At 55.4% G+C, this 13,400-nt stretch overlaps 1 protein-coding gene across 4 annotated transcripts in view; it reads left to right on the top strand.

The window, feature by feature from the left end:
- Positions 1-13,400, top strand: part of NCOA1 (nuclear receptor coactivator 1) — a 169,615-nt gene that overhangs the window by 134,424 nt on the left and 21,791 nt on the right. For all 4 annotated transcript variants that reach the window (XM_086745845.1, XM_086745844.1, XM_086745847.1 and 1 more), the window contains exons 5-11: positions 1,741-1,835; positions 5,643-5,820; positions 7,977-8,156; positions 8,700-8,795; positions 9,386-9,526; positions 10,313-10,460; positions 11,176-12,511. In XM_086745845.1, the coding sequence (XP_086601971.1) occupies positions 1,741-1,835; positions 5,643-5,820; positions 7,977-8,156; positions 8,700-8,795; positions 9,386-9,526; positions 10,313-10,460; positions 11,176-12,511 (2,174 nt within the window). The remainder of the gene's footprint in view (positions 1-1,740; positions 1,836-5,642; positions 5,821-7,976; positions 8,157-8,699; positions 8,796-9,385; positions 9,527-10,312; positions 10,461-11,175; positions 12,512-13,400) is intronic.

The following is a 13,400-nucleotide window of genomic DNA, read 5'->3' as shown; positions in this document are numbered from 1 at the left end:
TGAGGCTTTCCAGGTCCTACACGAGGACCTAACCCTTGTCCTGCCGTTCAATACGCAACTTGCTGCCATCCCTCCTAAAATCAGCCCGGGCAAATTTCTTCCTCTGGCTCCCGGCACCGCGCGCGTGTTTGGGCCTCGGGATTTTTCCGAGCGTCCCCTTGGTTCCCAGAGCTGTTACTGCTGCCGTGCGCGGAAGCACAGCCTGCGAGGATGGGGCTGCATCCCCCTGGACCGCGCACGTCATCCACGCATCGCCGGCTGCATCCCAGCCCCAGCATCTTTATACGGACAATTAACAGTTAGACGGAGAGAACGCAGCTGAATTTTCAGCTCCCAGGCTGAATTTGAGGTTCTGGTACCTGGGAAAACCTTGTAAATGGTGTAAAATTAGTAGAGGAGCCATTTTCAAGTTGTTTTTCAGCTAACCACAGAGTTTTTTTTTATTTTAATCAAAACCTGCGTGGAAGCAGTCGGTGAGAGCTTGGACCCCAGGGCGCTTCAGGACCCCGGTGCCGGTTCCCATCCGGCACGGCTGATGATTGCCAGCGCCGCCGGGCCCCGACGCGCTGCGGGTGCTAGCCTGCCCCTCCGGCTGTCCCTAGGAGCTTGTGTTTTCACCTTGCAGAGCAAAACATCGCCGAGGCGAAAAGCACCGGCGATCTGAGACGTCCCTGTGCGAAGCGATGCCCGGCATCCTCTCCGCCGAGGTTTCACTCCCGCGTGCCTCTTTCTGCCTTTATTCCGCCCGCACCACGCGGTCAAACAGCGATTCGTCTCCTTTTTGTGAACGCACCCAGAGCTCCAAACGTGCCCGGGGACGCCGCTCTCCCCGTCCTTCCCGGCTCGCGTCCGGAGGGGCCGAGGGACTCTGCCGAGGGGAGCGGGGAGGCCGGCGGCAGAGCTGGCTTTCCCAGGGGAGGTGGGAAGTGGGAAATGGCTGCGGATGTGGAGAAGCGAAACGAAAGAGCGCTGAAATGGCTCGCTTGCCCGTGATCGCTGCCTTTAGCACATCCCACTTGCCACCCGCCCTGCGCTGCTGGATTTCTCCGGAATTCCTGGGAGGAGCTGCGCGACGTGGCTAGCACCTTTGGGGGAGTGCGAGATAAATAACAGGGCCCTCTCTCCGGGTTTTTTGGGTCAGGTTTTTTTTCCCCCAAGGGATTATTCAGCGATACGGCGCGAGAGTTTGCGGCGGGGCTGGGTCAGGGCTCCTCCGGCAGCGTCGCTCGCTCTGCGGCGGATGTTCTCCTCCCAGCCCCGTCCCTCCCATCCACCCGGGATGCTCCCCGCACATCAGCGGTACGATTTTCCCTGCGGCAGGTTTCCTTTGGCGCAGCCCCTTCTCCGTGAATTCCTCCCGGCAGTTATTTCTGAAAGCGTTGTCCGAGAAGTTCCAGATCAAATATTGTAGCTTACGCTAAAGTGGATCTACCGTTTCCGTTCCAAAATGTTGATTTTGGATGCCTCCTTCTGCAGGCTGCTGCTTCAGACGGATTTTCCTCCCTGCTAGCACTAGATTGTGATCTAAGAGTGCCGTTATTTTATAATAATTAATAAATAATTACAGATGACATTGTATCCTCGCAAAACAGAGGGATGAAATGAAAATGCCGGAGTTTTTGATGTACATCCTTCATTGCCTGTACGACAAGCGGTCAATATTTTGTTTATTATTGGTAATAATTCAGTAGTTAAATGACTTTTTTTTTGGCTGAAATGCCCCTTTTCCTTCGCTTACAGAGAAAGCAGCTGATGATGAAGTCCAGAAGTCCGACATCTCGTCCAGCAGCCAAGGAGTGATTGAGAAGGAGTCTCTGGGACCTCTTCTTCTGGAGGTAGGTGCCAAAACGTTGTTGCTGATGCTGCCAGGCTCCCGCCGCTGCCCAGAGCAAAGCAGCGCACAAAGAAAGTGAAATCCAGAGGAGGAAGGCAACGGGAATGTAGTTGGGATGCTCTAAGCTCAACCACATCCCTGGCTTAAGTTGCAGGTAAACTGATTTTAGTCCTTGGCTTCAGCAAATCATTTTGAAAGCGAGTCCTAACCAAGCTTGGTGGAGCTTGGACTTGGTTAAATTGAAGCTATTGGACTTGTGCAGGGCGTTTGACACTGTCCCGCACGACAGCCTTCTCTCTAAACTGGGGAGACGTGGCTTTGATGGACGTACCACTCGGTGGGTAAGGAGTTGGCTGGATGGCCGCACTCAGAGAGCGGTGGCCAACGGCTCCATGTCCAAGTGCAGACCGGTCACGAGTGGCGTCCCTCAGGGGTCCGTGTTGGGCCCGGCCCCATTCAGCATCTTTGTTGGCGACATGGGATAGAGTGCACCCTCAACAAGTTCGCCGATGACACCGAGCTCTGTGGTGCTGTCGACACGCTGGAGGGGAGGGATGCCGTCCAGAGGGACCTGGACAGGCTGGAGAGGTGGGCCCGTGCCAACCTCATGGAGTTCAACCAGGCCAAGGGCAAGGTCCTGCACCTGGGTGGGGGCAATCCCAGCACAAATACAGGCTGGGGGGGAACGGATGGAGAGCAGCCCTGAGGAGAAGGACTTGGGGGTGCTGGTGGGTGAGAAGCTCAGCATGAGCAGGCAATGTGCGCTCACAGCCCAGAAACCAACGGCACCCTGGGCTGCACCCCCAGCAGCGTGGGCAGCAGGGCGAGGGAGGGGATTCTGCCCCTCTGCTCCGCGCTGGTGAGACCCCCCTGCAGCGCTGCGTCCAGCTCTGGAGCCCCCAACAGCAGAAGGACGTGGAGCTGCTGGAGAGGGTCCAGAGGAGGCCACGCAGATGCTGAGGGGGCTGGAGCAGCTCTGCTGTGAGGCCAGGCTGGGAGAGCTGGGGCTGCTCAGCCTGGAGAAGAGGAGGCTCCGGGGAGAGCTGAGAGCGGCTCCCAGTGCCCAAAGGGGGCTGAAGGGAAGGTGGGGAGAGACTCTTCAGCAGGGCCTGCTGGGACAGGACGAGGGGTCATGGTTTTAAAATAGAGGGAGGGAGATTCAGACTGGGTATTAGGAAGAAATTTTTTACTCTGAGGGTGGTGGAGCCCTGTCCCAGGTTGCCCAGAGAGGCGGTGGATGCCCCATCCCTGGAAACATCCCAGGCCAGGTTGGCCGGGGCTCTGAGCAACCTGATGTGGTTGGAGATGTCCCTGCTCCTGGCAGGGGGGTTGCACTGGGTGGCTTTTAAAGGTCCCTTCCCACCCAAACCCCTCTGTGATTCTATGATTCTGTTCTCCATAGCTTCATAAACTCACCATTAAAATACTAACTGGTTTCTAAATGGAGGTTGAGCTGAGCCCCCGTCCTCGTTTGGAGGTGAGCTGGGTAACGTGGATGGATGGTTTTCAACAGACTTGAATCCTTTTGCCCTCTGAAAATCGGGAGGGTGAGGAGGGTGCTCCGTGTTTTGGTTGATATCGGTAAATCAGAAGTAATCGTGAGGGTCAGAGTCGGACCTGACGGGACCTTCCCATATGGAGAAGGTTATTATAGGATGGATATTATATCAGATCACAGATCCCGGAGATAAACTTCAAATCCTAAATCCTTCAGCCGGTAATTTCACAGGGGGTGGGAGGGTTGGGGCTGGGGGGGGTTCCTCCCTGGGGGTGGCCAGCACCATCCCGCAGCTGCCTTCTTGCGTTGAAACCGCCTGCTAAAACGACACATTCAGAGAGCACGAGGAAGCAATGTCCTCATCTGATTCGTTTAATTAACTGTAAAAGCGTAATTGCTGACATGACACAGTCCGCTGATTTACTCCGCGGTTTCTGTTGGGAGCCCAGCAGCTGGGAGGTGAAATGTGGCAGCATTTTGGAGAGAGAAAGCCAACCTGGGTTTCAGGATTCCTGGGGAGAGAGACTCCCCGGCCGCATTTTTGGCCTCTTCTGCGTCTCCCAAAGATGCTCAGAGGCCGTGGGGAGCTCCTCTGCGCTGCGAAACGTGCTTTTCCTTCATCCCTCGCCGTACCGCGCTGGAACGAAGGCGTCAGAATTAATGGAACTCCGCAGGAGGTGACTCTGCAGTTGGAGGAGTTCATGCAAAAGGGATGGGAAGGGGGTTGGTGTGGAAGGGAAGGGTCTGGTTTGTGGAAAGGATGGGAGATGGGTGCTGGAAGCACCTGGATGGAGTTAATATGGAGTTGGGTGCTTGGCTGAACGAGGTTCTTGGTCTGACAGAGGTGAAAATGGAGAAGAGGCTGGGACAGACACATGGCTTTTGAGGGGTGTGTTGGGTGCTAGAAACAGCACGGGAGTACAAAATGATGCAGAAGGAGAAGGCAGATCCTCAGCAAAGCCCCAGAGTTTGGGTTGTACTGGGAGAAGGCATCTTAGGAGAGCAGTGGCCGAGCCAAGAGGACGGTGAGAGCGCGCAGCGTCCGGACGTCCCCGTAACTCCACGTATTTTGCCGTGCGGTCTTGAGAACCTGCCTTCCATCGCTGAAGTGATGGGCGTGGGGCCCGCTGGCTCACCGGAGCACCTCGTTCATTTTTAGGAAGGTCTGTTGCCTCTGGACCTGTTGTTTGGGCTTGACTTGCAGAAGCAATTGAGCTGAGCCGGGAATTTCGTGTTTTAAACCGTGGAGAAACGCTCAGTGTTGCTGCTGGAGGAACGGGGGAGCCGTGCGAGCCGGATCCCCGCCGGCTGCTGCCTCGGAGCTCCCCTGCCCCATCCCTGCTCCCCGAAACCAGCGTCACCCAGGGGTGGAAGGGGCCAGGTGGGGTTTAGCATCCAGCCTGCGTCTTTTTTCTGGGCGCCCAAAGCACAAAGGCTGGTTGTCTTGGCAACAGCTGGGAATAAGGCAGATTGCAGCCAATCTGCCAGAACCATTTTGACAAAAGATGTCTGTCTTTTTTTTTTTTTTTTCTCTTTTTTTAAATGCTTCCTGTTTCTTGCACTTGTTGTTGCTCTCCAGCAAGACCTGTTCTTTAGAAGCTGCGTTAAATCAAGCCCGGATGCTCTCCATGAGAGTCCCTCGCTGCTGGCGCAGGCAGGTGGGAGGGCAGAGAGGAGAGGGTGATGCCGCGGGTACCAATTTTTGGGCATCACGAGTTTCTCCTGTAGGAATTAGACTCAGGAGAACCAAATCCTTCGTGGATGAAGCGTTTTAGGTGATGCAGGCTTAGAAGAGCATCAATCAGCAATCAGCCTTCTCAAGGGCTCCTCACACAAGCGCTGGGCTCGGCAGCTCTGAGGTTATTTTGCCGTGCCGGCGTTACCCTCCTGTACCGCGGCAGTGAATTAAAAACCTCGGTGGCGTCCTCGTTAAAATAAGCAGAGGAGCTCTCCGTGTTGTATGACTGGGTCTGAGTTGTGCTTGTCCTCCTCCATTCCATTCCGAGGCTGAATTTGCTACTTGCGTCCTAAACGCGTGGAAAAAAACCCCGCCATTACTTCGCAAGATGCGAAGGCTCTGTCATTCTTGGGCTGTAATTAAGCAAATTAGGCATATGTTTAATTTCAGTGGCTCACCAAATTGCTCTGGCCCTTGGAAGAGGGTTGGTTCTCTGCTGGCACTGTCCTTAGCGGCAGGGACGATGAAGCCAAGGTGCGAGAGGCAGAGGAGGGTTGCCCGCGGCGGTAGAGCACCCCGAGCTGCTCGGCGCCCCGTTGCCCGCACGCTGCCCGGGTTCCTTCCCCTTACAGGCGCTGGACGGCTTCTTCTTCGTTGTGAACCGCGAAGGGAGGATCGTCTTTGTCTCCGAGAACGTGACCGGCTACCTGGGTTACAACCAGGAGGAGCTGATGAACACCAGTGTCTACAGCATCCTGCACGTGGGGGATCACGCCGAGTTCGTCAAGAACTTGTTGCCGAAGTCTCTAGGTAAGAAAACCTTGAGGTGGGGTTTTTTGTCAGCTGGTGTTTGGAGAGCGCTGTCGAAAACGCCACTGCATTTTCAGTGAAGCTGGCTTTATATTGTTTTTAATATCTATTATTTATATATAATATTATTTTTATATTGCTTACTGTGACTGTGAAATTCAATATACCCAAGGCAGGTAATGATCCATAAACTTTTACCTAGTGAAATACATCCTTCCAGTGAAAAACCAATATCAGCTTTTTGAATAAATAAATAAATAGCTGGTAGGTGACAATATTGAAGTCAGCTTCCCTTTGTCGTTCTCTGCTAAGAAGACTTTTGCGTTCGACTTCGGCTTATAGCTGGGAAGACCCAACTCTTCCACCCGAAGCGCATGTAGGAGCTGTAGGGAAACGAGGACGAGGATTTTGAGATGTTGATTCGGGGGCACTGAGCCCGTTGGCTTATCCCAGTTCCCAGAGGGCCACGCAGATGCTGAGAGGGCTGGAGCAGCTCTGCTGTGAGGCCAGGCTGAGAGAGCTGGGGCTGTTCAGCCTGGAGAAGAGGAGGCTCCGGGGAGAGCTGAGAGCGGCTCCCAGTGCCCAAAGGGGGCTGCAGGGAAGGTGGGGAGAGACTCTTCAGCAGGGCCTGCTGGGACAGGACAAGGGGTCATGGTTTCAAAATAGAGGGAGGGAGATTTAGATTAGATAGTAGGAAGAAATTTTTTACGCTGAGGGTGGTGGAACCCTGTCCCAGGTTGCCCAGAGAGGCGGTGGATGCCCCATCCCTGGAAACATTCCAGGCCAGGTTGGCCGGGGCTGTGAGCAACCTGATGTGGTTGGAGATGTCCCTGCTCCTTGCAGGGGGTTGGGCTGGGTGGCTTTGAACGCTCCCTCCCCACCCAAACCCTTCTGGGATTCTATGATTCATTCTGTGATTCATTTGGGATGTCCTCCCAGCTGGAGCAGGGTTGATCCCCACTGGTTTCAGAGCCCAAGTGTCTAGGATGGTGGTGTGAGAAGAGGTCACGGTGCAACCAGGGAAAACAAACAGTTGGGAGGGTGGGAGGAAGCATTGCGTGGTGAAGGCGGAGTGTCAAAAGCAAGCAGAGCGGCAGGTCTTATTCGTTGACTGGAGGTGAGCATCCTCCAGGTGGCTGACGTGGGTGAGAAGCGCTGATCCCTCATCCTCTCACACCTTTGAGGAAACACAAGAGGAGATGAGCCTTCTCCAAGCAGCTTGACTTAAAAATAGTTGTGGGTTTGTTTTTTTTTTTTCACTTTCACACTTGTCTTCCTTCTGGGCAAGTATAGTGATGTCTTAAACCACCTAAATGCATGGGCACGTGTCAGATTGAGCCCAGAGAGGCTCAGGCATAGACTTTTCTGTGTGGTTACCCAGTTTGAGGTTGGGTATTTTGTCTTTCCCGGAACGTTACAAGTCCCTCAGCTCTTTTCTTAGGTCAGGTTGCATGAAAGCTCCATCATCTGCTGGTGGCAAAGTCATTTGAGTCGGATGTGGATATCCACGAAGATGTTGTAGAGAGTGCAGAATCTTTCAACTGCTGCCCAGAGGTTTTTGGAAAAAGCCAGGTTATAGAAAAAAATCAAAGGAGAAGGTTTTTGCTGCTGTGGTCCAGAAGGTCTTGCTGCTGACTTACCCCAGAAAGGGGGAGGAAGCAAAGAAAAAATTAATTTTTATGGAGATGCTCAGCTGGACTTGCTGGAGAAGTCCTGGGAGCGTTGCTTTCGGGGGATTTGAAATACAGCAAGAGGCAGGAGTCTTGCCAGGCTCTGGCAGTGACTCAGAGACCTCGTGCCTCAGTTTCCCTGACCGTAGGGTGGAGACGATAGTAAGGAGCAATTCATTAACATCAGCGCGACGACTTTCACGATGACCCGCTGATCTCAGTTGGGGTTGTGGGTGCTCTTAGGGCTTGGCTGGGAGCATGGGTTCTTCAGCGGGTCTGAAGGAGCCCCAGGAGCTGGTGAGGAGACCTCTGCCCTCAGCTCAGCTTTCTGCTCACCCCTGACCTGGGCAGGGAGCTGCTTGTTTCCTCCATGCCGGCGCTTTTCCTTCTGTCCCCTTATCCGAGGGGTCCTCGGGAAGCTGGGGGGAACGTGTGCACAGCGCAGTTCCTAACAACCCCTCTTCTCCTCCTTCCTCCATCCCCCAGTAAATGGAGTTCCTTGGCCTCAAGAAGCAACCAGGCGCAACAGCCATACCTTCAGCTGCAGGATGCTGATCCGGCCGCCCGACGAGCCGGGCGCGGAGAACCAGGAGGCTCGGCAGCGCTACGAGGTGATGCAGTGCTTCACCGTCTCCCAGCCCAAGTCCTTCAAGGAGGAAGGAGAAGGTAGGGGAGAGCATCTTCTGCTGCTGACCCCGCGTTCGGGGTGGGGAGGGCAGGGCAGGCAGGAGGAGGACCGGCCACCGTCCCGCGGGGCTGCCTCAGGGGACAGCCAGCGTGGGGGAGACACCAAGGGGGATGCTTGAAGTTTGCTGCTGTTATTTTCCAGAGCGTTAGCTGGATTAATCCATTGCGGTTCACACAGGAGATCATGAGTGGAAGGAATAAATTACGGTGTTTTATGACCAAATACTTCGCGTGAAGCCGACAGTTGCTGGCTTTTAGTGCTGACTTTTATTGTACAATACTGCCAGGTCCGAGAAGCCTTCGCAATTAATTTCTCCAAGCGCTGGAAACCTCTTTTCCAGCAAATTTTATGGAGTTTAGACAGAGCCTCTTTGCTTTGAAGGGCCGGAGGATCGCTCGGGGTAAACACTTCCAGGGCAAGACGTGGCAATCAAGCTCAGCGGTGATATTTTAATTAAAATGTTGAATTGCAAGCAGTGGTTGTAACATCTGATTCTCATGTTCCTTCTCCTGCTTTGGCAGATTTCCAGTCGTGTCTGATATGCATCGCCAGACGATTACCTCGACCGGCAGCCGTCGCCCCTTCTGAATCCTTCGTGACCAAGCAAGACACCACAGGTAACGTCCCACCCGTGCCAGGGAGTCCTGGCTCCGGCAGATTTGTTGTTGCCGGGAATTAGAGGCCAGCGGTGCCGTGCAGGACCGCGTAGCGTGAGCATGGTCCTGGCCTTCGCAAACGGCAGCGCTTGCCTGCTAGGACCGGTGTGGTTGACACCTCAACTGAAGGCATCTCAACTGAGTTCACGCCTCAGCTGATCCAATGCCCCGTGTTTCATGTTGAGGGGGGAAGCATGCAGCAGGTCCTGCTTGGAGGACCCCCTGCTGTGGGCGAGGTGGCTGGCAGGGTGTCCCACCAGGTCAGGGTGTGATTCTGGGGACCCAGGCCCTGGAGCAGCGAGGGTCCCTTTGCACCAAGGTGCTTCTCGTTGGGTTTTGGGTCCGCTTCGGCTGGCCAGGGTGTGTGTAGAGGTTGGTGCGTGCTCCGGAGCAAACTCCTTGAACCTCAGCCTCCTCCTGGAGGACATCCTTGTCCGCTCCTGCCCGTGCCAGATAGGATGTGGCTTGGTTTTCTACATTGATGGACGTATTTGTACTGAGGGACTTCTCATGCTGTGCTTGAGTAAGGTGGCTTCTCTCTTTCCGCCCAGGTAAAATCATCTCCATTGACACCAGTTCCCTGAGAGCTGCCGGCAGGACGGGCTGGGAGGATTTGGTGCGGAAATGCATCTACGCTTTCTTCCAGCCTCAAGGCAGAGAGCCGTCTTACGCCAAACAGCTCTTTCAAGAAGGTAATGGGCTCCTCTTCCTGCAAGGAGAAGCCGGAGCATGGTCCTCCTTGCTGGATAAATGCTTTCTGGAAAAACAAATGCTGTAATAGTGATCACAAAGTGCCAAGGAGAGAGGAGAAAGGGCTGAGGAACACTGGAGGAGCTCCTCCAGCCAGAAGGTTCCCTCTCACCTTTCAGGAAATACAGAATTGAGACAAATAGGAGCTAAATATGACTTTTTTTTTTTTTTTTCCTGTGCCATCCACAAACGCCATCCTCAGTGTCTGAGCAGAAGCTCTTCTGTGAGCATCTTTGCTGTGTCAGCGAGGATGCTCACCACCACAAGGGTGTGAGGAAGGCAGGATGTAGGAGCAGGAGGTCGCTGAGCCTCTGGAGAGCTGTGACTCTGATGGGGTTGCTGTCCTGCTGCGCCTTCCCAGCCTGGCTGGGCTCCATCAGCTCGTCCGTTGAGTGCGGGTGACTGAGTGGTGGCCCCTTCAGAAGCTCTGAACACTTAAGGACGCTGATGGATGGATTTAAGTTCACCCACTGCAGGACATGAGTTTGGAGGTGGAAAAGCAACTGGGAGGATGTCTGTGCCACCTTGGTTATTCGTAACCCTCTTATTTTCTGGGTCTGTGGGGTCAGCCAACATGCAGCACGTGGTTTTGTTTGCTGGGAAGGCAGTTGTCCTGGGCAGGTCCTCCATCCTCCTCGGCTCCCTCCATCCTCCTGGCGCCTGGAGGGCGTTGCAGGTTCTGGCTTGAGTTTCTAAGGGTTTCTTGTGTTTCTGGTTGTCTCCTTCAGTGATGACGCGCGGCACGGCCTTCAGCCCCTCGTACCGGTTCACCCTGAGCGACGGGACCGTGCTTAGCGCCCACACCAAGTGTAAGCTCTGCTACCCCTCCAGCCCAGAGATGCAGCCCTTCATCATGGGCATCCACGTCATCGACAGGTACGTCCCCACCCTGGGCAACCGAGCCATGCCATTACCCAGGTGGGCAATCCAGGAATCAAAGTGCCTGTTCCCTACACTGGGACGAGGATCCACTGGTGGTCTGTGGTGCTGGTTTGGAGATGGGATCCTCATGAGCGATCTGGGGCTGCAGACCAGCGTCATGGCAGCTCTCTGGCTCTCGATTGTTCTTGTTTGGCAAAGACGTGGCCCTGGGAGTTCAGGTGGAGGTTTATAGACGTGCTTCAGATTTCTGCCTTGCCCTGGAGAACTTTAAATATCTGGGGAGGGAGAGGCTCTGACAAACTGGCAGGACAGGGAGAGGTGAGGCTGTGGACCTGGGCTGTGCTGGGGAAATGCGAGGGGGCTGGGGCGGAGGGGAATCCTGTCGAGGCACGGTCCTCCTCCAGCCACTTGGGAACGTAAGACCCGGAGAAGGTGATGCCTTCAGGGTTTAGCTGGTGAGCGGCCGTGATCCCAAGCAGAATCACGTTTCTGGAGAGATGCTAAAGCTGCTGTGCTCCATCCATGCCACTGAGATGCATCCAGAAGTGCCGGTGGAGCCTGGAAGGCTGAGACCGCCAGAGCTTGCGAGCTGATGCTCTCCAGGCTTCGGAGCTCTGCAGCATGGATGGGGGGCAGGAGCTGCCTGAACGACAGTCGAGGTTTGTGCAAAGCCTCTTGTGACTTTTCCTCTCTTTGTCGTCTCCCGCAGGGATCACGGCATGCTCTCGCCCCAGGAGAACACTAACTCCGCCATGTCCCTTCCCCGGGTCAGCCCCTCGCTGAACCCCAGCATCTCCCCAGGGCAAGGCATGGCCCTGCCACCCTCCATCCCTCCCTCCAACGGCAGCATGTTGGCCACCAACGTGAACCAGCAGCCGGGCGCCGGCCTCCACAGCAGCAACTCCAACACCAGCCAAACCAGTTTTGGATGTTCACCTGGGAACCAGATCGGAGCCAACGTTGCCTTAAGCCAGGGACAAGCCGGTCCCCAGAACAGTAACCACACGTTGAACCTCAATAGCTCCCCCATGAACAGTCCAGGGATCACCCCGCCGCAGTTCATGTCCCCGAGGCATCGGGTCAGCCCAGGGCTGGTGCCCAGACCCAGAGTGCCCAGCAATCCCTTCTCGCCCACCATGCACTCCCCCGTGGGCATGGCCAACAGTGGCGGCGGGGCCGGCGGTGGCACCGGTGGCACCAGACCCTTTCCCAGCGCCCCCATCAACTCTATGCAGGGGCTGGCCGAAGGTCCCAGCACGCCGGTGGGCTACTCCACGCCACCCCCAGTGCTGCGACAGCTCAGCTCGCAGAGCTCGCCCGGCCGCCTCGCCATGCAGCCCATGAAAGCGGAGTCCAAGGACAGCAAAGAGATCGCCTCCATCCTGAGCGAGATGATCCAGTCGGATGGTGGCTCGGGGGACGGCAAACCGCTGGACTCGGGCATGCTGCACGCCGGCGACAGGCTCTCGGAGGGGGACAACAAGTGCTCCCAAGCCACCAGCCACAAGCTGGTCCAGCTCCTGGCCACCACGGCGGAGCAGCAGCTTCGACACGCCGACGCCGACACGAGCTGCAAAGATTCGTTAGCCTGCGCGGGCACCGCTGGCACCTTGGCCTCCAGCAACCCTCCCAGTAGCACCTGTCCTTCCTCCCACAGCTCGCTGACTGAGCGGCACAAGATTTTGCATAGACTCCTCCAAGAGGGCAGCCCTTCCGACATCACCACCCTGGCCATGGAGCACGAGAAGAAGGAGAACCCCCCGAACTCCGCCACCACCCCCGCAGCTCAGAGCCAAGTACCAGGCACCCCGGATATCAAACTGGAGCCGGACGCGCTGAAGAAAAAAGATGTTAAGGATCACCAGCTCCTGCGCTATCTTCTGGACAAGGATGAGAAGGAGCTCGCTGCAGCCCCGGCGCTGAGCCTGGATGACGTGAAGGTGAAGGTGGAGAAGACGGAGCAGATGGAGCCCTGTAACACGGCCCCGGTGCCACTCGCCAAACCTCCCGCCACAGAGGAGGTCAAGCTGGAGACGCAGGGCCAGGTGAGTTGACCCATCTGCGTCCATGCCGGTGGGGTGCTCTTGACAAGTTGTGTTCTGGGGGCAGTTTCCTCCAAACTTGCTGGTGTGCACCTCCGCAGCAAGGTAGTGGTGGGGTTGGGAGGACTGTGGGGAGATGTCCTGTGGCTGCCACAACCTTCTGTGCTGGTGTCACCTTCTCCAGTGCTGGTGTCACCTTCTCCAGTGCTGGTGTCACCTTCTCCAGTGCTCATGCTACCTTCTCCAGTGCTGGTGCCACCTTCTCCAGTGCTCATGCTACCTTCTCCAGTGCTGGTGTCACCTTCTCCAGTGCTCATGCTACCTGCTCATGTTGGTGCCATCTCCAGCGCTGGTGTCACCTTCTCCAGCACCAATGTTTTCCCCTTTTGTGCAGATGCTTAATGTTTCAGCAGCTCAGATCTTCAAGGCAGTGGTGGGAAGGGAGAAACTTTACTGAAGTGTACAAAAATAAGAAAGAAACCTGACACGTCACTGCAGGTGGTGAGCCTGAGTGAGGAGAAGATCAAGTGCATGTTGTCGTGCAAAAAAAAGTTCTTAATTCTGAGTCTCTGGGCACATTCAGGGCTCGCGTCCCAGGGAATTTTCCATCCCTTGCGCTCTTGTTGGCTGAGATTAGCAATTATACGGGCCTTTTAGTTATCCTAAAAGTGTTATTAAATGGAATAATCCAGCAACAGATCTCTGCAGTAGAGATTTGGGTGTATAAATATTCATTACACGCGGCTATGAATAGAAGAGATTTCTCCGTTTTGAAAGCCAGAGGAGATGGTAACGAGGATAAGGCTGCTTAATCCTTTTTAAGCAAAGAGAAGAGGAGAGAAGAGAGCGGCTGCCGCGAAGAGCCAGGCCGATCGCCAGCTTCCTGACTGCG

This window comes from Chlamydotis macqueenii, chromosome 3 (assembly GCF_036417535.1).
Source record: "Chlamydotis macqueenii isolate bChlMac1 chromosome 3, bChlMac1.mat, whole genome shotgun sequence".
Taxonomy (NCBI): Eukaryota; Metazoa; Chordata; class Aves; order Otidiformes; family Otididae; genus Chlamydotis; species Chlamydotis macqueenii.
Note: the sequence above shows the minus strand (reverse complement) of the source record. Positions and strands in the feature narration are given on the sequence as shown.